The following is a 24708-nucleotide window of genomic DNA, read 5'->3' on the forward strand; positions in this document are numbered from 1 at the left end:
AGCCAGAGCCGCTGCTGGTCTGTCTGCTCCCCTCTTGAGGGGAACATTCACGTTATTTCCAGTTTGGGGCACATATGAATAATTATTTTAGGTTTAATTTGCTCTTTATCTAGTTGCTTAGAATGAAAGCTGAGAAGATTGATTTGAAACCTTTTTATAAAAATGGCTTTACTGAGATGTAATTTACATGTGATGAAATTCACCCATTTTGAGTGTGCAGTTCACTGAGTTAGTATTTTCATGAGTTGTACAGGATTGCCACACTGTAAGTTCAGAGCCCTCCCGTCACCCTAAAGCAAGCCTCGCACCCTGAAGTCCCCTCCTGCGGCTCCCTCTGTTTGCAGCTAGCCTCTGAACGGCCCACGAGCACTGGAGCTGGGCTTGCTTTGGATCTTTAGTATCGTTGCTCTTGTTCTGTGGAGCTCTTTGAGGGTGTGGCATGTCTGAGCCCCTCTGTCCTCAGGGTAGCACGTGTGAGCCTGGGGAGCAGTGTTCACAGATGTGTGCCCCCTCAGGTGTGTGCCTGCAGGTGCATCTTCACAGGTGTGCACCCACAGGTGGGTCCCCACAGGCGTATCCTCACAGGTGTGAGCCTGCAAGTGTGTCCTCACAGGTGTGTACCTGAAGGAGTGCGTCAGTGGCAGGAGACAGGTGCTTTTTCAGGCCCCTCCACAGGGTCCAGGCAGCACAGGTGGGACCTCCCACGTGGACAGGGCCATGCCTGCTCCTTTGGCATGTGCTCGTCTTCCTGCAGCTTGCCGAATCTGTGCCCAGTTGTGGGCATTTGGGCCATATCCAGGCTTTACTGGATTCCAGCTAAGAGGAACCTCCTGGCTGGCCATCTCCGGCAGGACCTCGGGCCTCCGCCATGGGTGGCGAGTGGCGGGGGGAAGGTGTTCCTGGGCAGTTCGGTGGGGATGGCAGCTTGGCCTGCTTCTCAAGCTGAGCCTTCCCTGATCTGCTCCAGGATGCCTGGAGCATCGAGGCGTTGGCCGGGCAGCCAGGCTGGCAGCTGGGTGGCCTCCCACTGTGGGCATCTTGGGAAATCTCGGGAGACTGCCAGCCTCCCCAGGCCAGAGCCTGACTCTCCCCCTGTGGAGCCTGTGGGAAGGCGGAAAGCACATGTGGTTTCTCTGTGAGGGAAGTTGGTGCTGACCTGATGGTCTAAGGGACCCAGCGGGGTGGTGGCGGCACCCTCTGATCTCACGCCTCTGGGAGCCTGACACCGTGCCTGTGCCAGCAAGCTCTGCTTGGTTTCTGTGCCTGCCTCTGCCCAGGAGGCCCAGCCTCAATTTATTTGTAGAGGGACATGGGGGGAGTGTGCCTGGAGCCGGAGGAGGAGAGGCAGGGTCCGGTAGCCCCTGGTGTGCTGGCATGGTCTTTGGGGCTGGTGGTGGCACTGCCTGTAGCTGTCCTTCCTGCTCTGGCTGCGTGACTCTCAGGCCACCCTCCAGGCCAGCAGCAGCCTCCTGGGAAGGTGTCCCCAGGGGGAAGCTGCCTGGCCCCCATGCCTCTCCTGGGAGGGATGGACCTCCTGGAGTTGGGACCCCTGGGATGGGGACCCACACTCTGGGCCCTGCCTGGAGCGGCCCCCTCCTGCCTTGTCTCGGGCCCTTGCCTAGCACCTACTGATGGGGTTCTGGGTACATCATCTTCCCCCGGGGACAGTGGGGACTTCACCTCCTTCATTCGCTCCTGTTCCCCAGCCCCCAGAACTGAGGGTGCGAGTGAGTGGAGTGGGGGGTCTGGGCTTCCCTGGGTCCCTGGGGTGGCAGGTGGTTCTGAGTGTGGCGGGTCCTATGCTGTGGGGTGACGCTCTCTCTCTACCTGTTTGCAGACTATGTGTACTTCGAGAATTCCTCCAGCAACCCTTACCTGATCCGGAGAATCGAGGAGCTCAACAAGGTAGCGTGTGTGTGTGCACCTGGCAGCCCTGTCCCTGCTGGTGGGGGGCAGGGTGGACCCGCCTTTCCTGTGGCTCTGCCCCAGGTCGTCATCATGGATGAGACAAAACACGCCCCCAGCCCCTGTGCCATGTTTGCAGGGGCCTGAGGGGCTGCGTGGACTTTGGGACTGGCCTTGGACTGGCCACTATCTGCTCAGACCTTTGGTGGCTTTGTCCCCAGGATCACCTGCCTAGAACTGGGTCCTCCTCCTTGGAGAGCCCATTAGTGAGGTCCCTGGTGTTGCTTGAGGGACATGCTCAGAGGGTGCTGAGCAGAACAGAAGTGTTCAGAGGGAGTCCGGATTGGATGATTCTGGAGACCAACCAAAGCCCCAGGGAAGTGGCCTGGGCGACCAGAGCCCGAGGGTCTGCGTGGGGTCCCCACAGCTGGGCATTCCCTGCCTGTCTCCTGCCTCCCTTCCCACTCACTCAGGCCACCCTCCTCCCTGTCACTCCTGGCCGGGGGAGAGTCACGGCAGGTGCTTGCGAGTCTGTCGGGACAAGGTTGTGCTGCCTGAGGCCAGGTGCACCCGGAGCCTGCCTGGGGCCTGGGGGTGCAGAGGGGGTGGGCTTGCGGTTCCAGCCCCGCTCCTCCCCCATCTCAGATTTGGAGTAGGCTCTGTCTTTGGTCAGAGCCTCTCGCATCCTCCTGGCCGGCGGGAACGGGGGGTCTCTCTCTGACCAGGAGGTGTGAGCCGCCTCCTGCCTCTCCTGCTGGCCTCCTGGTTGGAGGCGTTCCTGGCAGAGAGGGCTGGGGGAGAGGGCAGGTGTGTCCCTTCCTTCTCCGTGGACATGGCCACAGTGACGCTGGGTCAGCACGGCCCCTGGCCCTGCAGCTCCTTCCTCCCTGGGCCGCTTCCTTTGATCCCTGACGAGCGGCTGCTGTGCCCCTCTCTGAAGCAGCCCCCGTCCCGGAAGCACCTGTTGTCACTCTTGCTGGCGAGAGGGGCCCCTCTGTGCCTCTTTGAGGCTAGCCCTCAAGAAGCTGCTTTCTTGGACCTCAGGCTTTGTGACAGCGTGGTTTGCGATTCTTGGGGCGAGGCAGGGATGGAATGGGAGGGTCAGGTGCTAACCCCCAAGGATCAGACTTAGCTGCAGCCGAACCTGACCCCTTGGCCATGCTCACCAAGGGCCTCTCGCTATGTCACCACCATGTCACCACCATGATAGTGTCACCACTGGTCACCACCAGTGGTGTCACCACCAAGTGTCACCACCACTTGCCAGGACAAGGTGGGGGTGCCCATGCCCTGAAGCCTCAGCCCCAGCTTGAGCCCATCAGGCTGGTTAGACTGACCTGGCAGCTCTTGGAAGGTCTGGGGCCAGATCTGGAAGTGGCAGGGTCCGGGGCAGCGACTGGGACGTCCTGTGGGGCCACTGCACTGCTGGAACCCATGCCCCTGCAGGTGCCTTGTCAGGGGTCCTGCTCACAGCCTCCCCAAGCCTCACGGCCAGCAGAAGGGGCAGCCGGCGTCTGCAGCTGAAACGGGAGCGAGTGGTCACCTCTCTGCTTGTGTTGGCATACATTCACTTGGGGACATGAGGAGACAGGGATGAGATTCCTCAAATGGCAGTGGAGCACAGCTGGAGGAGGCTAGGGGTCCACCATGTCCTCTTGAGTCTCTATAGTGACAGGTGGTTGCTGGCAAGTGGGGCCATGGCAGCCCGGTCTTCTTGGGGCACCGGGCAGGCAACACCCCAGGGCAGGCGGCACCCAATGGCAGGGGCCTTAAGTGCCTTCGGTGACGGGGTTCCAAAGGTCTTTCCCCTCGCTCTTGCCATGATGTGCAGAGGGCAGATCACACAGTTGGGGCCGTGGCGTCTGCTCATGACAGCCACGTGTGTGACGGCAAGATATAGACAGAGCATTGACTCCCTACAGTGGTGGCAATGGTTGGTGCTGTGTTGAGCTCCTGCTCAGGGCCAAGACCATGGGACCTCTGTGTTTGTGTGCTGTAGTCTCTCCGACAGACCAGGTCAGAGGGTGGGGTGGCTGAGGGACTTGCCAGAGGTCCTGCCCCCAGCAGGGCAGGAGATGATATAGTGGTGGGAAATTCCAGGATTCCTGAGGCGGGAACACAGCTAGGGGGCTTCTAGGTAGGCACCGCCGCCTGAACATACTCTGTTCTCTTGCTCTCGACATCCCCTAGAATAGCAGGAAAGCAATGCCAGGGTTCTGCACCCCAAAGATGGAGAGAATGGGAGGTGTGGACGCAGATTTGGAAACAGGAAAGCTCCTGCTCCCCAGGTGTGGTGGTAGGAACGGTACTCACCTGCAAGGCTTGGCCCGGGTACCACTGAGGCAGCTGGTGTGGGTCGAGAACACAGAAGGCCTCCCAGCCTTCACAGCTCACGGGAGCAGGCTGGGTGAACCAGAGGCTGGAGTTGTTCCAGGAAGGCTGTTAACGTGAAGACTGGTCAAGACAAACTGGGAAGAGGAGCTGATGCAGGGAGCAGAAGAAAAGTAAAAGCAAGAGAAAGCACTCCTGTCCTCAGAGAAGCAGGATGGGGATGCTGTGAAACGGGAAGATCTGGAGAGTTAGGAAGAGGCCTTACAGTTATTAGCAGAAATAAAGAATGGAGTGATAAAGTTGGGGACAGAGGCTGGGACGAAAGCACTGAGAGACTAGGAGAGAAACAGAGGTCCAACATCCAGATAGAAGGAGCTGTAGGAACCAGGGGCCCTGCGGACAGAGGGACCCGAGAAAGTGCCCCTCAGCCCCTGCTGCTGACAGGAGCACGGGGGACAGCGTGGAATTCGAGGTGAGTTTGAGGATGAGCGGTGAGGGTTAGGTTTGGAGTGTGGAGTGTGGGGATCTCAGGAGAGCGCAGCAGAAAGGCAGGAGAGACGGGGCTGCCGACCCCAAGGTCTGGATGATGGAAGGGACAGGCCTGGGGGGGTCTCCTCCACTCCCCCCACACACAAAGCCTGTCCCCGAGCGACGGTCGCCCCATGCAGGTGGGCAGCAGACGAGGCGCCCTGCAGTTGCCCAGCCTTCCACCCGGAGGCCCTTTGGGACCCCAGCATGGGGCAGGGGACCGAGCACATTGAGGAGACAGGTCGTAGTTGTGAGAGACTGAGGCTCCCGGGATCTGGGGGGAGCACCGGAGAGGGTTCCAGAAGCCTTGGGGTCCTGGATGTTGCCTGAGCTGGGCTCACATAGGTGCACCTGGAGAGCAGAGTGGGGAACAGACGGGGGAAACGCATGTTCTCGGGGGGCCGGGGTGCAGGTCCCAGCAGCCAGAGGGGTAAGACCTGTTCAACCCCTGGGGCATTCAGCCAGGACCCTGGAAGGGGTGCAGCCTAGAGTGGGGCTGCTGTAGGTCAGCCTTGGAGGGAGGGGCCACAATGCGTCAGAGAAAGAGGGTGTGTGGCTGCAGACCCCACAGACCCCGCCAGGTGTGCAGTGTGTCAGCACACCTGGAAACTTAGGGGATATGGATAAACGCCCTGAAAACACAAGGCGAAAATGGTTTCCAAAGGACCGAATTATGACTACTATTTAATTTAAAGTTTTAGTGGTCATTGTTTTAGATTTGTCCTAGATTGCTTCTGTGGTCCTGTCTCAGTATTGGGTATATGTGTTGTGTTGAATGTCCCTTGTCATTTCAAACACAGCAGACGGTTTCTGGAACTGTTTCTAGGAGGTACTTTTTGATCTGGGGTTCACGGCTTGGGCAAAACCTTAAATGCCTCTGAAAACTGAAAATGTTTACAAGTCTTTAACAGCCATTTTGACAAATTGTGGTTTTAAAAACTTAGCCTTCCTACGGTAAAGCTGGGCGCCACCTTCAAGCACCCTGAAGAGTCCTTTATTCTTTTTGTATTCTTTCCTGGTCTGCACTGAGGGTGACCATCGTCGGTGAGCACGTGGCCGTGTTTGTGGTGAACTCGCAAAGCAGCACGGTTGATAATACTTTTAATTAGTGCTCTCAGGTGTGAAGGTCTTGAAACTGTTGAAAGATTACTCGTCTAATGGACTCAATAAGGAAAAACTAAATACTTTTCTTAAAGACAGTTTTGTTTAATGTTATAAGTGTTTGTACACTAAATCTATAATGGTTAGAATTGTGATACAAACCTTGCATTATTATTAAAAATTCTATAACTCCTGTTAGTTCGAAAAAGATACTTTCTTCCTATGAGGTTATTTACCCACCAGGCTTCCTCAGCATCCTGGCTCCCTCTGTTCTCTTTCTGTACTTAGTGGACTGTTTGCAAGTCCTTAACATTGGCCCTGCGCATCGGCTGCGCGGCTTCCACAGCTGTTGCAGTCACGGCAGCGTTCCCCCTCGCGCTGGTGTGCAGGCGGCCAGCTCCAAGTCCCAGCTGTTTCCCATGCGGATCCAGATCCCAGGGCCCTCCTCTCCCCTAGCAGCCGGGGTTTGCTCGCTGGGAGTGACGGAGCCCAGCGGTCGGCTGTCCTCGATCATGCCCCTCTGCCTGCCGGAGAGCAAGGGGTGGCTCCAAGGCTGAAGGCAGAGCGAGGTTTGGCTGAACACTGGTCACAGCTTTCCTTTCCCAGGGCCGGGGGTCACCCAGGTTCCGGCCCCACGCAAGCAAGGCCTAGGGGAGGGACTCGGAGGCCCAGTCCCCCTCACGGCAAGGAGGCGGAGGGGGTGGAAGAGCCTGGCAGGCAGCGGCTCTCGTGTCCTGCCTCCTCAGGGCCGAGTTCTGGGGGGCAGGCTTGGCATTAGGAGGGGCCGGGGTCCATCTGGTGTTCTCAGGTGGCACCCGAGGGAGGAGGAGGGGCAGAGACTGGCCTGAGGACCTGAGCGTGTCCCCTCCTGGATCAGAAGTGCCACTGCCCCTCAGCTCACAGGAACGCTGGGCCCACTCAGAGGGCCTCGGCATGCTCTGGGGTTGGCTCCTCTCGAGGTGTGCCCATCGCGGGTCACACCCCAGGTCCTAGGCAGGGGTTGCCTCTCCTGGGAGCCGCGAGTGCCGTCTGGTGGTGTTTCTGCCCCAGGCTGGGGCCCGTGCGTTCCTCACACCGTGCCTTGCTGTTGCAGACGGCCAACGGGAACGTGGAGGCCAAGGTGGTGTGCTTCTACAGGAGGCGGGACATCTCCAGCGCCCTCATCGCCCTGGCTGACAAGCACGCAAGTGAGTCTGGGCCTTTCTGGGGGGTGGCCCTGCCCGGCCCGGTGTGTGGCTCTTGTGGTCCTGACCCTCCCTCTTGGCTCTCCCGGCCTCCCCTCTCCCTCTGTAGCCACAGCCTTGGGCTCTGGGCCCCGGTTGGGGTTAAGGAAGTCCCTGTGTGGCCCCTTGGGGCCTCCCTGCGCCCTGTGCTTTTCTGAGAAGCTGGGCCTGTCACAAGCTTGTCTGGGGTGTGGCTGGCTGACACTTACATGAGATCTTTTCCTAATGTGATTAATGTCGGAGGCTTTTCAAATCCAGTTGGACGATTCCTTGGGTGTTATGGCGTGGGGGGGCGTGGGGCCAAGGCTGCTGCTGGTCCAGATGTTTCCTTTGATGTTTTGAATAGTGTTTTCAGGAACCAAGTCTCCCTCTATTTACGATTCAAACCTAAGTCTAAGAAACACTGACTCCAGGGACCCTTAACCAGCTCAACATGAGCATCAGAAGCTTCTGGCCCACGAGGTGCGCTCAGGCTCGTCTCCTTATCAGGGGCTGGTGTTCTTACTCTAACACAGCCTCCACAGACTGCTGGACCAGTCCACATCTGCTTCCATGTGGGAAACATTACTTCAGAGTCTCGGCTGCCCTGTGTCTTCCACACATCTGGGGCCAGAGAAGCCCAGAGAGGCCTGTGTCCCAGATGCAGTGTTATGTCGGTTCCACATGGCCCCTCCTTCTGCTGACGAGGTGGGAGGTTCCAAGGTCTCCCACCTGGGGGTGGGATCTGCCCAAGAATATGACTGTCCCTGGTCCCCCAGACTCTTGACCACAGGGCTGCCCTGGGCCAGCCTTGCTGCCAGGCCGTCCATCCTGGGGACAGTTACATTTCTTGTCCTGAGTTTGTCAAGTTTCATCCCTGACTCTGCTCTTGTCACTGAGATGGGCAAAGGTCCCCCACTTGAGGGCCACCCCTTGCTGATCCTGGCTCCTCTGGGTGGAGGCCAGGCATGGGAGAGCTGGGACCTCCCAGCGATGGCCAGCCGGCTGGGCCTCACCCAGGCTCCAGGTCAATGCGGGGACTCAGGCAGGAGTCCTTCTGAGTGAGAGGCAAGACACCCAGGTTGGGTGGCCTGGGACTGGGTCTTCCTAGGCTTCAGGGATGAAGGTGTTGGGTGAAGGAAGAAGCATTTAGGGCCTCATGTCCCTGCCTTACAGCTAGAGCCCTGTTCCCAGCACCCTGGGTGGGATGGAGTCTTCAGCTATCCTCAGGGTCAGCCCTGCTGGGCTGGGCCCCAGGACAGGCCCCTATGCTGCACAGGGGTGGATGAGCTCCTGGGAGAGCCCCACAGGCTGTAGGATGTGAGCTGGCTCCAAGGGAGCAGCCAGTTCTTTGCTGGCCTTATCTGGCTTCCTGGGAGCATAGGATCCTGGGTGGTATTTGCCCGAGGGCCATGGTCGCCAGAACAGCCGTGGGTCTGGGCCATGGTGCATTTTACACCACCTTGTAGTTTTTCTGGCCTTTGTGCCCTTTGGGTCTTATTTCATTAGCGGTATCCTCGTGATGCAAGTGGCTCTGTGTCCAATGGTAAACGAAGCTTGCCCAGAGAGGGAAGCATTAGAGGCGGGGTGCAGTGGCCCCTTGACTCTGACCCTAAAGTCTGTGCCCACCACCCCCACACTGTGACCTCCAGGTGTCAAGGAAAAGAGCTGGGGAGTCCCTGGGGTCTGCAAGCTGCATGTTCCAGGGCAGTGGTCCCTGTGGTCACTGGCCCTGCAGGTGTCAGCGAGGCTGGTTCCTGTTCCATGCTGTCAGGACGCTGATGGGGGCCTCAGGGAGTGGGCTGCCAGGCCGTGGACCTGCTGGCCCATGTGGCTCAGGACGGCAAGTCTCACCATCGACTCGGGTATCAAGGACTGGAGACCTGCTCCTTACCTGTGTCCACTGCCCAGCCCAGAGCAATCGCAGTCTTCACCCCATTGGTACATGGTGGCACACTGTGTCCATTGGCCCGGAGAGTCTGGGCCAGTGGTTTGAGGGTTCTGTGGCCCCATGGGCCCAGGCTCTCCTGCTGTCAGGCACCCCCAGGTCAGCTCCTGGCCGAGAGGGTTCCAGGAGGAGCTCGGCTGGCCGTTACGTGACAGGAGCTGTTGGAGGGGCAGGTTTTCAGAAGCGCCACGTTGGAGCTGTTGGGACTGGCACTTGGCAGCATCCCAACTGAGGCAGTGGCCCCGAGGTGCTGGCGGAGCCCCTGATGCCATAATTCCTGGAGAGCTACCCCGGGAGGCTTGTCCGCAGCCGGCTCTGCGCATGTAAAGTTACGTGCTATGGACTAAAAGCCAAGCTGCAGGGAGCGCAGGTCATACATGATGGTCTGCTGCTCTGCCGAGGCCACCAGCTCGCCTAGCTCGGTGCAGGAGCCCATCCGTTTCTCGGGAGTCTCCATCCTCTGTACCAGCTGCCCTGTCTCGCAGTGATTCCTGCAGGAGCTACCGTCCATGGGGCCACCTCTCCCGGTGTGCTCATGTGAGCTGTGGCCAGGGTGAGGCTGGTCCATCCTGCTGCCTAGGGCCCTGCTCAGCGTCGCCGGACAGGTGTGAGGACAGTCTGGGGGCTGTTGTGGCAGGAGGGACGGAGCCCATGGGAGCCCCTTGCTCCATCAAGGAGGCCTCTGGCCCACACAGTCAGATTAGCAGCTAGGGTTTCTTCTAGGCCTGAGACAGAAGCCCCCACCTTACTCCTGCCAGGGTGTCTGGCCCCCAGGTGGGCCAGACGCCCCTGTGCTGCACAGGCCGCCCTGCGGCAGTGAAGCCCCTCTCCCGACACTCATCCCAAGGTCTCCCAGGCTGCCATCCGCTCAGGCCTGGCCCTTCATGGGGACCAGAACAGCTGACTTGGGCCATAGAGACCGCAGCCGTAGCCCCCTGCCCTGAGGCGTGCGTGCACATGCGCACGTGCAGAGCTGCCCTTCTGAGAGCAAGACCTTGCCCTGACAGAATGGCAGGCACAGGTGACAGGCCCTCCCTGAAGCCCTCCGGATGAGCTGCGGGGGCTCAGGATTGCTGGTGGGGTGTGTACTGAGTCTGCCTGTGCCTTGGGGCTGAGCCTGGGGCTCACTCTGCCGCCTGCCCCTGGGCTAAGCCCCTGGACTCCTGGAGGCCGCGTACCCCTGCACCATGCAGGCTCGAGGGCTGGCCAGCCCAGAGGAGTGCTGGGCAGGGACAGGCCCGTGGGGAGGCTGGAGGCCAGCCTGACACAAGTCCTGGACGTTCCCGGGCCCCCTCCTCACCCTGCTGGTCCAGGCTGGGGAGGGGCTGTGTCTGTGGGCCTGAAATGGGTGCTGCCCACAGGGACCTTGGCCGGCAGGGCCCAGGATGACAGCCTCTGGTCCTTGTTCCTAGCTGTGCTGCCTGGGCCAGTGGTACTGTCACAGGGCGAGCTTCTAGACACTAGTGACGTCCCCAGTCTGGGGGTGCACTGTGCTCGTGGGGTCTCTGGGAGTGGGCGGGGAGGTGACAGGCTCAGCGGTGTGGATACTGTGGCTCCTGTGGCCCACCATCTGGAGCTGCCTACCCCCCAGCCCGCAACCCTGGCCTCTGTCTAAACTCCTAATGGCTGGGGTCCTGGGCCTTCCTGGGGACTGTGGCAGTTGAGGGGACTCTCCGCAGCCACCACAGGGGGGCAGCAGAGGGCTGTGCATGAGGAGAGGGAAGGGGGTGCCTGGGTGGGGAGTGGCCAGGGGAGGGTGCGCAGGGACAGCTGGCAGCATAGCTCCATGCCCCGCCCCTGCCTCTGGGGCCTGGATAGGGTGGGGGTGAGCTACATGTCTGGCAGCTCCTTGGATGCTGTCCAGAGCGTGGCCGAGCTGCACACGCTCCTGCACTGTGTCGTGCCCCCCGGTCCCCTGCACCACCGCAGCTCCCACCGTGCCTTTGGGGGCACCACACACCCCAGGGGAGTGTGCCAGGGGGCTGCCTCATGGAGGCCGCCCTGCGTCCCACTCCCCACATACATGAGTTTCAGGATCTCCCCGTGGACATCGCTGTCCCAGCCCTGGAGGCGTGGTCAGGGCCCCCAGCACCAGAGTGGGTGGGTGGGTGGCTGAGGTCGGCTGGATGGGATGTCCAGAGGCCCGGGTATTTTCCGGCTTTGGCCGGTGGTCTTCACTCCCCTCCAGGAGGCCGGCGCCCGTGTCTGCCCTGCCTCCCCGCCTCGAAGCCTTATTGCTAACCTACGCTCTGGGTGCTGTCTGTCTGTTCTATAGCCTTGTCAGTCTGCTATAAAACCGGACCAGGGGCCGACAACGGCGAGGAAGGTAAGACTGCCTCTGCAGGTGGGTCCTCGTGTCTGTGTGCTGCTGCGGGGGCAACTGGCCACCTGCCTGCCCGTCTCTGCACTCTTGCCGCAGCTCGCCCCAGGGTCCTGCTGGTGCCAGGAGGGGTATGAGGCAGAAACTGTCCCAGCCTTGGGCTCCGCAGTGGGCATCTGCCCTCCCATCCCCACTGGGGATGGCTTCTGCCTCATTTTCCCTTCTGCTCTGTTGCCTGCTGCTTCTGAGGCTGACACAAGACGCTGTCTTCTGTCTCCCCGTCCTGCTGCCCGGGGTCTGGGCTTTCGGGGTGCCTGGGCGTGGACGGGCACATGGGCACCAGGGCGTCTGCTGGGGGCCTGCAGGGAGCTCCGTGGCCACCCCAGGTCGGGCAAGGGGAGGGGTGCGCAGCCGGTTGGCGGGCCTTTGCAGGGCCAGCTGACGGGCTCTTTGTCCTTCAGGAGAAATCGAGGAGGAAATGGAGAACCCAGAAATGGTGGACCTGCCTGAGAAGCTCAAGCACCAGTTGCGGCATCGGGAGCTGTTCCTCTCGCGACAGCTGGAGTCGCTGCCTGCCACCCACATCAGGTACGCAGGGCCGGGCAGGCGCGAGGGGTCTGCCCCTCCTCCTCTGACAGCGCATCCTTGTCTTGCAGGGGAAAGTGCAGCGTCACCCTGCTCAACGAGACCGAGTCTCTCAAGTCCTACCTGGAGCGAGAGGTGAGGTTGGCCGCTGGGGTCCCCCGACGCTGTGGGCTCGGGCCTCCTGGTGCGTGGAGGTGGAGCCTGGGCCCCATCCCCCCGCTGCTGGCCTCTGCTAGGCTGGGTGAGGAGATGCTTCTCCCACCTCACTCTGGGCCCAGACCCTTCCCTGCCCGCGGCACCCTGATACCAGGCGCTGGCCACCTCCCTTCCCGCTGTCCTGTGCAGCCCCCCTCCAGAGTGATGTCTGCTCCCTCCACCCGGCAGGATCTGGGATGGGCACAGTTGGCGTGTTCCCTCTGGAACGGCTTGTCTTGGAGCGATAATGATCGAGGCTCGCACTCTCACAGCAGACATGTGGCCATGCAGCCATCCAGACCACTGCCTCGAGCCCTAACGGTGTTGACCCAGAACCCTGCTGGCTGGTTGACAAGAAGGGTTTCTAAGTTGGTAAAATCAGAAATGTCACTGCTGCCAGGGACTTGGGGCCGGGGCCTTGGGACCAACCTCCCTCCCCCACGGACAAGAACTGGTGACCCCCATACACTGTAGGATGCTACCCACCCGGTGCCATCCACTCCCTGAGTTGAAACAACCGAAAATGTCTCCAGACAGTGGACATGCCCCGGCGGGCCGTGGTGCCCCAGTGAGAGCCGCTGCCCTGGGGATGAGAGACGGCCAGCTGGGATCTGGAGCAGCTGGGGTACATTAGTTACGTGGAGGGATGGGTGGCCGTGTAAGGAGACTCCTGGGGTCAGCTGAGGAGTGGGTGTGTTTTTGTCCCGGCTTCGGGGCCTGAGGCCCCTCCCCACGTGTCCCCATGGAGCCCTTGGGTCTCCTAAGAGACCTCCCTCAGCCCACTCTGCCTGTGGCCGCCCCACAGCTCTGCGCCTCCAACTCAACACTCCTTGCAGAAGTGTCATCGTCTGTGGGTGGCACCACTTATTCTTGCCACAGGCCCCTCCCACTATGCACAGTCCGCCTCATCGTGGAGCTCAGGGGGACACGGTGGGTGGGCAACAGACTACGGATGAGAACAGGAGATGGCAGTCTGGCGAGGGTCTCCCGGTGCTGTGGCTGCATCCGGGGTCTGGCTCAGGGAAGCTGTCAGGAAACAGTGCCTGCAATCAGTCCTGAAGCACAGGCCGGGCTCGGCCAGGGCAGCAGGGGCTCCGGGGGGACACCATGCACCAGCACTTTGGGAGAAGGCCACCTGGAGCCTGGTGCTCCGGGAAGAGAAGGGCTGGGCGTGACCAGAAAGACCCCTTAGTGACAACCACACAGGAAGTGATGCGGAGAGGTGCTGGTGAACGAAAAGGCTCGGTGTGAACAGCTGGCCTCTGGCAAGCATGTGTGTGCCATGTCACATGTACACAGAAGCAGCCTTGGACCGACATTCGGGGACCGTGCGCGTCTCCAGGTGGTGGGGCCGGGGGTGCCTGCCTGTTTGCACTCGCCTGCTGGGGAAGCACATCAGTCTCACACGATGAGGAAGCAGGCTGCCAGTTGGGGGCTGGGCATCCTGACACCCCCGACTCGCAGCACGGCCTTCCCTCCGCAGGTCTGAGCGGCCGCGCCCGGAGCAGTGCGTCCCGTCCCCGTCAGGCATCAGGCCGGCCTCACAGGCAGGCATTAGTCGACACAGGCTCACACCAGAGGAAGACGTGCAGAGGGAGCAGCAGGGGCAGTTTATTAACTTAAAGAAACACAGAACAGGTGGCAGGCTGAGGTGGCCGCGGGCGGGTTTGGAACAGAGGGGATAGAGCAAGGGCTAGAGAAGCAACCCAAGAGGCGCCCAGGGAGGTAAAGTGGGGGCTCAGGGCGAGTGGAGCCCCAGGCACACGGGCGCCCAGACCCCGAGTGTACCTCGCTGAGACCTCCGGTCAAAGGCCTAGGTCAGCAGGCTTGCTGTTCAAAAACAATCCAGTCCAGCTTGACGCGTTTCCAAGAAACACGAGTGAACACTGGGACTCAGCGCCGGACGGCGAAGGGCCGGGAAGGCTGGGTTGTGCAAATTCCAGGCGGAGCAGCTTGGTACCTGGCGAGTTAGGGGAAGATGGGCTTAGAGGCAGAGGCTGGAGTTGCGATGAGCGGGGCACGGCCTGCAACTCCGCTGACAGCTCTGGGCATCGAGTCCAGAACATTCTGTAACTCCTCATTTGTGTATGTCTCCTGTGACAACCCACACGAAAACCGCACCATCTTCTCGAAGGACGTGCCCAGAATCTGTCGGATTTATCCCTAGATGACTTAGGATTTTGGTTGCTATTAAACACTTTTATAAACTGAGCTTTCGAGCTGTCGCTGCTGATAGAAGGGCAGCAGTTTGGGGGTGTTGGTCATGCCCAGTGGCCTCAGCCAGTGCTCTTGCTGAATCTGGTGATCTGTCAGCTGTTGGTGGGTTGTAAACAGGCCATCCTCTTGTGCTGTGGTTACATCGGTATCTGTCCTGATTCTCCGTTTTTGTGTATTTTCCCCAGTGTCCTGACCTCCACCGCAAGCTCCAACGGCAGTGGGGCCCCACTGTGGGCTCTAGCGAGGCCTCCTCGGCGCCACGTGCTGATCCCTGTCCCGTGTGATGTTTTTCAGGATTTCTTCTTCTATTCTCTAGTCTACGACCCACAGCAGAAGACCCTCCTGGCTGATAAAGGAGAGATTCGCGTAGGGAACCGGTACCAGGCGGACATCACTGACCTGTTAAAAGAAGGTAGGACAGGGAGGCCTCAGCCCCAGGCACAGGGAGGCTGGGGGTGGCCCGGAGCATGTGCAGGGGTTGTTTTGGAAGTTGGGGGTGGCAGCCAGCGTCCCCACCCCGGCGGGCCACGTCATGAGGCCATCCCTGGCACAGGGAGATCATTTTCTTTGGCTGTTGTTGTTTTTGTAACTTCTTTAAAGCTCTTTTTCTCTTCACAAACCTTTGTTGGGTGGACTTGCCCATTTGGCTGAGTTCTGCCGGTGGGTGTGGCCTCCGAGAAACCCGCCATGCGCCCAGGGCATGTGGTGCCCAGCTCCCCTGCCCCTCCCTCAGTCCTTCAGCAGCCTGGGGGTCGTGGGTGGGCTGGAACCCTTTCTTCCTGGCCCGTCCTGTCCCCTAACGAAGCGCAGGCGGGATGTGGGATCCATGGCGAGCGGCTGGGAGGCACGCTTCTGGCAGAGAAAGTCCACGTTTCATCTGACAGTTGTGACCAACTGTGTTTGCTGGCTTCCACTTGGTGACACATAAGACGATGCTGCGTCTCGCTCTGTGAATGCTCGAGGCCCTGAAAGCAGTGGCCACACTTGGGCAGCCTACATCCTGTCCTCCTTGGAGGTGCCAGGGGCTGGGGAGAGGGGGTGGGCACCGAGCCCCCGGCACAGTGGGTCAGGCTCCTGTGGTGCCCGACCAGGCCGGGCAGCTGAGAGCTGCCTGCCGGCCAAGCCGCCTCCCGTAGCCGCCCTCAGCTCAGGAGATCCCCCTACCTCCTGTTGTCTGGCCTCCCCCTTCTCATGGTTACTGGTCACTTACTTCCCGCTGTCCCTGGCTGTGTCATCGTTTCCTGTGAAAGTAGCATTTAGCCGTTAGCTGTGAGCTGGCCTGACGGCCACGCCACGTGGCTCGTGGGCTCCAGGGGTGGTTCTGATACTGTCTCACGTGAGCCCTCCCCTCTGTGGAGCTGGTCCTGGCCTTGGTCTGCGTCCTCCGGAGTGTGAGGGGTCTGCTTGACGGCCAGGCCCCGAGGCCACGCTCGGACCCACTGTTCTCTTGGGCCCCTCAGGTGCCCTCCTCCATGTGCCCCAAGGTTCTTCTGCTGAGCCTGCCCTGGGGCCTTGAGGGCTGTGGCCGGTCGCTGCTCCTGACCCCTTGGTCCTCAGAGAAAGCCCAGCAGGCTACTCCCGGTGTTTGTCATGTGGGGCCAGCTGGACGGGGTGGGACCAGAGCTGGGTGCTCTGCTCCTCCGTCTCCCTCCTCTCCATTTCCCCCGTCACGTATGTCTCTAAGAATCTTGTATAAATGCCGGACTTTCCTTTTCTTAGACCTCCTGTCCTCCTCTGGATGTGCTGTCCGGTCTCTCGGAGGCTGGTCTGCTTGTTTCAAATGTTGATCCTGGCTCGCGTGCGTTACTTCCTTCAACGCACGCCTCTCATGCACACATACACGCCGTGCACAGGCTCACACACCCGCTTCCGCCTGTTGGGTCTGGTCTCTTCTTTGTCTTGGGGGCTCCTGCCTGTCTGGTCAGACGAGAGAAGGAGGCATTAAGTCGGGGTGGCAGGAAGCCGTGTGGCGGGTGGTCACACCAGGATGTGTGCGGTGCCCTCCAACCATCCGTGCATGTCTGTCTCTGTCCCGCGTGCGACAAGGCTGCCCTCTCTTCTGGCCCAGGTGCTCTGCCCTTTGCCGGCCCTTCTGGGCCTTCACTGTCACTTCTCGGGGCTCTCCTGAGTGCCTGTGCCCCACTTCTACCTGACCACGCAGTGGTCTCCCTGCTGCAGCCCCTCCCTGAGTGAGCTGGGCCCCATCCCCCTGCTGTGGGCGCTGTTGGTGCGAGGGCGCCACCCCAGAACCGCCACCCTCCAGCAGCTCGAAGTGCTTCCCAGGCCCACGCCATCCTGAAGCTGGGTCTCTGGCGGTGTCGCGTCCCACCTTCCCAGCCTGGCTGAGGGTAAAGGACCTGGTGAGGGCACGTCCACTTGGAAATTTGAGAGGCTATGTGAAACCAAAGGAGGCCACAGCCTGGGCTGGGCTGTCAGAGGCCCTCACCATCCCGAGCAGTGGCCTCGGGGCTTGGTGGGAGGACATACCTTGTTGCCTCTGCGCAGCCGGCCACCTCAGATCCTTGATCTGGTCTCGGGGTGCCAGGCTTGGGTCGAGAGGGGTGGGAGGCCCTGACCAAGGCCCTGCCTGCGGTGCAGGGGCCGTGGTCAGTGTCCCTGCAGGCCTGCCTCCTCCTGGAGCCCGGGACCCTTTCCAGTGACCAAAGTGACACACCTGCCTTTAATGCATTTGGATTTCGAAGTGGACGCGCTGTGACGGCCAGCGTCGAGGCAGCCTGGTGCGGAAGGCAGATGGGCATTGTGGCGGGCTGTGCTTGTGGCTCTGGGCTCCACTGCCTGGCAGTCACTGGGAGCCGGTGTGGCCTGCAGACCCGATGCCAGGAGGAGCTAGACCCTAGCTTCCCTGATGCCCACTTGTCCTCTGGTGAGGGGTCTCAGGGCAGCGTCCCCACCAGGAAGGAGCCCACCCATGACACCGGGAAAATCCCAGCTGTGCTTGTCCTGCAGACACCGTGTTGCATGTTTTGCCTCACAGCCGCCAGGACCCTGGCCTCCAGGGTGACTGTGGGGGATGTGCCCTTACCCCCCACCCGCCCCGACCGCTGCATCCTGCGTGTCTGCAGTGTGGGGCTTCTCCGTGAGCCCCTGGCCCAGCAGCCTCCCCAGGCCTGGTCAGGCCTCACCTTCCCCGTGGCGTGCTTCCTTGGTGACTTTGAGCTGCTCCCAGCCCCGCTCAAGGCCCCCGCTCACACCAGGCCCCCCAGTGGGCTTGCTGAGCTCTGTGAGGGGTCCCCGTCTTTGTCTGGGGGTTCATTGTCACCAAGAGCAAAGGGGCTGAGTGATGTCACACGCAGTCTGAGAGCCTGAGCTGAATGGTGGGTGTGGCCTCGGCCAGGAAACTGGACACAGACCGTTATGGGGCATCTTCCTGGTTCCGGCCTGGTTCTGCTGGGATGTGGATTCTCCTGAGGGCTCTTGTGGCACCCCTGTCCTGTGCTCTGAGTAAAGGTTACTTTCTCAGAGGCCATCCCGCCCTCGCCGATTCTGGAGCAGTCAGCATTGGCTGCTCCCCCGGATGGAAACCCCCCAAACAGCCGTGGCTGCACAGAGCCCCACTGGCTGGCTGCAGGGTTAGGAGTGGCCAGGCTGGGGTGCGGGGGCTCTCGCCTGGGAAGAAAAGATGGACTGAAACAGTCCTTTTTGGCACTGGGAAGGTCCTTGGGTGGCATGTCCACATCTGGACCATGTTGATGTCGGACCGTGAGTGCTGCCACTGGGGACAGAGAACAGCCGCCCGGAAAAACGCAGTCGCTCGGAATAAAACCTTGATTAAACAAAAACCAAGCCGCCTCTGCCCACCTTGGTCACAGCTGGCTGTTTCTGCTGTGGTGCCCTGAGTGGGGCTGGGGTCCTGCCTCAGGGGTGCTCACCCAGGCCCTCCCGACATCTCCTGTCTTCAAGCTCCTCCACCCAAGGGCCCATGGTCACTCCAGCCCCTGGGTGTGCACTGTTTCCAGATGTGAAAATGCATGGAGTGCGGAGCATGTGCCTGCAGCTCCGCACCCCCTCAGTGTGCACGCGCATGTGTGTGCGCATGCACTCTGGCTGGAGCCTCCTGGGCCCACTGGGTCCTCCCCTACCCAGCATCTCCCAGCATCCGGGCAGGAGGGCATGTGGCCAGTGGACCATTGTCCCATCAACCCTTGGAAGCAGGCAGACTTTTGGCTGTGGCAGACCTTGCCAAAGCTGTGGGGGTCTTCTCACGGCCTGTGTTGGTCTCACTGGCTGCATTTCTTCCTGGTAGGCGAGGAGGATGGCCGAGACCAGTCCAAACTGGAGACCAAGGTGTGGGAGGCACACAACCCGCTCATAGACAAGCAGATCGACCAGTTCCTGGTGGTGGCCCGGTGAGTTTGGGGTGCCAGGGATGGCAGGAGGACTCAGCCTGGAGGGTTGCCTCCTTGCCCTGCTGTGGGTGTTGGGGACATGGGGGCCCTGGTGTCTGTCCTGCAGGGGATCCCCCAGTGAGGAGCGTGGGAGCTCACAGGGGTCCTCACTCTGTTGAGACGCCCTTGGAATTCCCAAGGAGGCCTGGCTGGGTCTGGCCCAGCTCTTCCCTGGATGTGGGGATGGCTCTTGGCTGCTGACTCTGCTGCTGGGTCCCTGCAGGTCCTCGGGCAGCTCTGGCTTTGAGGGGCTGGGCAAGTGCACCCACCCATGTCCCTCAGGGGCCACCTGCTGGCAGAGGCTGAGCAGGCTGGGTGCAGACCGGGCTTTCCCCTCAGGCCTCAGATGGACAGGGCCTTGTCTAGCTCTGCCAGCCTTGGAGACAGGTGGAGGCAGCCAGGAGGGAAGGGCGGTGCCTCGTGCCCCCTTATGGCATGAGAGTGGCAGCGCTCCAAGGAGCATTTTCTGCCCAGGCAGACCCCCAGGTGGTGCCGGGGCTGGGGCGGTGGGAGGGGAGTCCTGCGAGCACACTGTGGGCCAGCCCAGAAGGCTCCTATGTGTCTCAGCTGGGCCGGGCGCCCTTGGGGACAGCGTGGAAACGGGTCCTGGGCTTTCACTGTGGAGGGGGAGCCTCGTGGTCCTCTTTCCTGAGATGAGCTCTGTGGGATGCCCAGGACGTGAGGTCTCAGCACTGCACAGCCCGACGCAGAGCCAGTGGCTCTCTGTCAGCTGTCTGTGGGTTAGGGTAGGGAGCTTTTCAGTTGATGCCCATGAGGTTTCTGTTCCTGGTGCCCGGGGCTGCTCTGGTCAGCTGGCCCCTGGGTGCTGCTCTGGCGGTGTGAGCACTGTCTGCTCCCCTGGCCGGCCATGTCTCTGCGTGTCTTCACGTCTCCTGCTGTCCAGCTCCAGCGGTCAGTGTCTCTCCTCCCCAGCTCCGTGGGCACCTTTGCACGGGCCCTGGACTGCAGCAGCTCCGTCCGCCAGCCCAGCCTGCACATGAGTGCCGCGGCTGCCTCCCGGGACATCACTCTGGTGAGTGGGATGCCCTCAGCCCCAGGTGTCTGCACCGGTCCAGCACCCAGCCTCGCCCTGCACATTCTCAGGCCCTGCTGGGACCTGCCGTGCTATGGGCTATCCTGTCCCCGCCCTGCTCCTTCACATTCCTCTGTCTTGGGGGGCAACTGTACCTTCCAGAAGATGGCTTACCGGCCAGGGCCGACCCCTCTCGCGTGCACAGGCCCACTATGCCTGGGCCACTTTCCCCTGGGGTCACTGCATCAGCCCGGGGAGGTGGGGATGGCAGCAAGAAAGCAAGTGGATCACTCACTGTCTGCTGGTTCCACATGCCTGGGATGGGCCCCTGTGCCCTCCTGCACTCCCCACCATGCTGGTGGGGACCCCAGGCACGGGGCCTCCCTCGGGTCCTCTGGAGGGGCTCTCCCTGTCAGGGCAGCCCAGGAGCAAGCCAGCCTCTGTCTCTTCTACTCCGAGCAGCTCTGTTCTCCCCATATCTCCCCGGGCCCCAGCCGCCCCTTGGGACCAGCCTTGTCTCCTGCTGGTTGGGAGAGGTGGTGAGCCCACATGGGGCTCTGGTATCCTTGTGACAGCCCGGTCATGGCCTGAGTCGTCCCCTGCCATGGGGTGGGGCACGGTCAGTGCAGTAGAGCCCGGGTGACCCCCTCTTCTCCTGCCGCAGTTCCACGCCATGGACACGCTGCACAAGAGTGTGTACGATGTCGCCAAGGCCATCTCGGCGCTGGTGCCGCAGGGCGGGCCCGTGCTCTGCAGGGACGAGATGGAGGAGTGGTCAGCCTCAGAGGCCAGCCTTTTCGAGGAGGCCCTGGAGAAGTATGGGAAAGATTTCACAGACATTCAGCAAGATTTTGTGAGTACTGTGGGGTGGGCTCAGGACCCCACCCTCCCCGCAGGGCCACAGCGTGTCCGTTCCCATCATCTGTTAGCAGCTCCTGAGTTGATGTGCAGAGGTGCCTGGCGCTGCCTGGGCTAAGAGTGCACATGCACCTGGGCGAGCCGTTGGTCCAGGGGCAGCACTGGGGTCCCCGGGTCCTCTCTGGCACTTACAGGCCCGAGCTTGTTGGAGTTTGTTAATTTGGTTTTGTTGGTTGTTAACTAGCTGAGCCTCTCATTATGTGTCCTTGTTTTGTGTCCCTTGGAAGTGTCCCCCAGTGAGCCTGGAGGAATCCCAGCCAGGCAGGGCCGGTGCCCTCAGGGATACTTCCCCACTTAGATCCCTAAAACACACTTAAACTCATCTGAAGGGAGAGCAGCCTTACCCCACAGCGAACCCGATGGGTCCCTCGGAGAGGAACATGTGTAAGCAGAAGGTGGGGGGTGACCACCAGCCCCAAGGAGGGGCCATGCATGGGCTCGCCAGTATCTGATTAGGAGGGTCACCCCACAGTACCAGGCAGAGCTTTGAGAAGCCTCCAGAAGGCAGAAGAAACTACCAAGGGTGGAGAAGTGCTGTTGGTCAAGGCAGCCAGGCCTGCCCCAAGTTGGTCCCCAGAGGGGCCACCGGAGGGACCCGCCAAGGCAAGGGGGCTCCAGGCCCTTGGAGAAGCAGAGTGCAGGGCAAGCAGGGTGTCGCAGGCGGGAGTGTGGCAAGCGCTCTACTGACCTGCCCAGAGAGCTGGCTGCATCCACAAGGCTGACGTGTACATAACTTGCTGAAAACCGAGCGAGATGAGCAAGACTTTCTCTGACAAAGATGAATCGAGCTGGAGACGGGGCTGGAGGTCAGACTCGAGGCACGAGGCAGCAGGGGCATGTGCCCCCCACTTCACCAACGTCACCCCCGCATGCCAGGGACACGGCAGGGATGTGCCACAGGTGCTGGAGACACGGGGCGGCAGACCCCTCTTGGAGGCCAGCACCTCCTCCTCGGCGACAGGTGAAGTGCCCGCAGTGCCGACACTGCCTGGACTCTGGACTCAGCCAGGCCGGCGTCTCAGACAGACCTCGGCGCCTGAGCGGCGTGCTCGCGGGGAGCCAGTTCTGTGGTGGCACAGCCAGCCCGGAGCAGCAGAGCCTGCGCGGGTGGGAGGGAGGCTCACCACCACCTGGACCAGAACTCAAGCCCTTGGGAATTTGAAGCTGGTGCCCAAAGGAAGCACGAGCTAGAACTCGAGAACACACACGGAATGTTCTGGAGTAACATTGGTGAAGACAGTGCAGACTTAACAGTCTTTGCGCTGTTGACAAGGAGGCGTGTGGAGGGAACGCTAGGACCGTGCACGTGGCTGTGGCAGGGGGAGCAAGGACATGCACCTGGGGGCTGAGGTTCAGGTGCTTTAGGGAGGACGGAGCTGAGGCAGGAAGTTCTCGGTTAGATCGCGCGCCCCAGGCGCGGAGTGAGGAGCACTGTGAGAGATGTGGTTTCTCTAAGATGAAGGGCAGCTGGACGGGCGAGGCCCCCAGCCCCCAGGAGGGGTCCCCATGTGTCTTTGCTTCAGGGAAGCCCCATCCTCCTGCGTGGGGGTCAGCGGGGTATCCCACCCCGCCTGATGCGCCCCTTTCTCGCCCAGCTGCCCTGGAAGTCGCTCACCAGCATCATCGAGTACTACTACATGTGGAAGACCACCGACAGATACGTGCAGCAGGTGAGCTGCCTGCCGCCCTCCTCCGCCCCACACACTCCTGGCCAGGGCCCCCTCCGCTGCTCAAGTGTCAGGTCCTGTGTGCATGTCAGGATGACCTCTCCCAAACGTCTTCCTGAGGGTGGGGCTGGCCCAGTGGCGCAGCTAAGTTCACACGTTCTGCTTTGGTGGCCCGGGGTTTGCCGGTTCAGATCCCAGGTGTGGACCTACATACTGCTTGGCAGCCATGCTGTGGCAGGCAGCCCACATATAAGTAGAGGAAGATGGGCACCAATGTTAGCCCAGGGCCAGTCTTCCTCGGCAAAAAGAGGAGGATTGGCAGCAGATGTTAGCTCAGGGCTCATCTTCCTCAAAAAAACCAAAACCAAGCAAACAAAAAAACTCTTCCTGAGGGAGACAGTGGGGGGACACGGATTCACCCCTCCCCATGGCCAGCCCCCTCCCCAGGCCCAGCTTTCTGGCTTCCCTGACCCTCTGGGTTTTGTGTTTTAAGAAACGCTTGAAAGCAGCTGAAGCAGAGAGCAAGTTAAAACAAGTTTATATCCCCAACTAGTAAGTACGCCCTCACAGCACCCCCTCACTATCTCTGGGGGTGGGGTCTGGGTGGGCCCAGGCACAGTGCCGGCGTCAGGTGGTCCCTAGGCAAGTTGGGGTAGGGCCTTGGCCTCCCAGGTAGTTGGGATTCAACTCTGGGCTCAGCTGAGTGCTGGCAGACAGAGCTGGGGTGTAGACAAGGGCTCAGACCTCCATGGGAGCCACTTCTAGAACTTGAGGGGATAAAGATCGCACAGCCCTGGGTGAGAGGAAGGCCGGCTCCCCTCTGCCGGGGTGTTCTGGATGGGGTCTGCCAGCACCCTGGGAGCCTTGCTGTCTTGGGAGCTGTGCACCAATGGCCTGGCTCCCACGTGACATCCTCCCTCTCTCCTTTACCCTAAGTAACAAGCCAAATCCAAACCAGATCAGCGTCAATAACGTCAAGGCGGGCGTGGTGAATGGCGCGGGGGCGCCAGGCCAGAGCCCCGGGGCTGGCCGGGCCTGCGAGAGCTGTTACAGTAAGTGCCCCGCCGCCTGGCACCCGGGGCACACCCAGCCCTCAGCGCTGGGCCCTGACCATCCTGGGGGGCGGGGGCCACACCCTACCCAGGGAAGCCCTCCTCTCGGGGTCCACGGGGTGCCCGGGCCCGCGGGTGGGGTGGCTCGGCGGGCGGGTGACAGCTGTGGAATGCTCTCTGCCGTCACTGGTTCTGCTTAAGAATCCGTCTATTTCCAACTTTATGTCCGTAGCCACCCAGTCTTACCAGTGGTATTCTTGGGGTCCCCCTAACATGCAGTGTCGTCTCTGCGCATCTTGTTGGACATATTGGAAGAAATATGGTGGCTTGAAAATGCCAACCCGGTTAGATGGAGAGAGGCCAGGACCAAACCGCAGTAACATGGTAAGTGGGCCCCCCTCCCGCCCCACGCGTGGCCACGTGGCCCGGCCCTCGGTCATGGCGCTGTGTCGGGGCGGCGCGCCCCCTTCCGCAGAGCCCCCACGGCATCCCAGCCCGGAGCAGCGGGAGCCCCAAGTTTGCCATGAAGACGAGACAGGCCTTCTACCTGCACACCACCAAGCTCACGCGGATCGCCCGGCGCCTGTGCCGAGAGATCCTGCGCCCGTGGCACGCCGCCAGGCACCCCTACATGCCCATCAACAGCGCAGCCATCAAGGCCGAATGTGAGTACTCGCCCCCTTCTATGGGAGGGAGACGTCCATGGAGTATGGAGGGGTGGCGGGGCCCCAACGAGAGCTCTTGCCCCTGTGCTCCCCTCGTGCATGCCCAGCCCCTCACACCGCACGGCCCCCCACAGGCACGGCCCGGCTGCCTGAAGCTTCCCAGAGCCCACTGGTGCTGAAGCAGGCCGTGCGGAAGCCGCTGGAAGCCGTGCTTCGGTATCTTGGTAAGCCTGCCCCACCCCCAGCACCACGTGGGCGGCCAGGGGCCAGGCTGCCTGTAGGGAGGAGAGCCACCCTCGATGTTACCAGTGCCGAGTGTGCACCTCCTACTGTGCCAGGCTCAGGTGGGGCCCTTCAGGCTTGAGCTGCTGTGTCCTGCAGTCCCTGTGGGTCTGGGGCCCAGGGTTTGGGTTGGGCACAGCTGCTCCTTGATGCCTGTGAGCCAGGCTGGTGTCTGCTGCAGGCCCACAGCTAGGCGGGAGGTACGCACACCCAGCCAGCAGCCTCACTCTGAGGGCCTTCATGGCCTGGGACCCTGAGCATCTCAGCCGGCACCGCTTCTTGGCACAGCTTTGTCCTCCATCCGGCCACCATGGGGGGCTCTGGCCGGAGGGCCGGTGCTCGCTGCTCTGCTG

At 61.3% G+C, this 24708-nt stretch overlaps 1 protein-coding gene across 6 annotated transcripts in view; it reads left to right on the forward strand.

Moving 5' to 3' along the window:
* MTA1 (metastasis associated 1) overlaps positions 1–24708 on the forward strand; it is a 45697-nt gene that overhangs the window by 15992 nt on the left and 4997 nt on the right. For 5 of the 6 annotated variants that reach the window (XM_070514477.1, XM_070514473.1, XM_070514474.1 and 2 more), the window contains exons 2-16: positions 1838–1905; positions 6959–7052; positions 11291–11341; positions 11797–11923; positions 11992–12055; positions 14627–14744; positions 18597–18699; positions 19672–19771; positions 20436–20624; positions 22285–22359; positions 22850–22908; positions 23293–23408; positions 23641–23792; positions 23884–24073; positions 24208–24297. In XM_070514477.1, the coding sequence (XP_070370578.1) occupies positions 11814–11923; positions 11992–12055; positions 14627–14744; positions 18597–18699; positions 19672–19771; positions 20436–20624; positions 22285–22359; positions 22850–22908; positions 23293–23408; positions 23641–23792; positions 23884–24073; positions 24208–24297 (1366 nt within the window). In that variant the 5' untranslated portion in view covers positions 1838–1905; positions 6959–7052; positions 11291–11341; positions 11797–11813. The remainder of the gene's footprint in view (positions 1–1837; positions 1906–6958; positions 7053–11290; positions 11342–11796; positions 11924–11991; positions 12056–14626; positions 14745–18596; positions 18700–19671; positions 19772–20435; positions 20625–22284; positions 22360–22849; positions 22909–23292; positions 23409–23640; positions 23793–23883; positions 24074–24207; positions 24298–24708) is intronic. The other variant, XR_011504840.1, reaches the window with a different exon arrangement.

The sequence above is a fragment of the Equus asinus genome, chromosome 7, assembly GCF_041296235.1.
Source record: "Equus asinus isolate D_3611 breed Donkey chromosome 7, EquAss-T2T_v2, whole genome shotgun sequence".
NCBI lineage: Eukaryota > Metazoa > Chordata > Mammalia > Perissodactyla > Equidae > Equus > Equus asinus.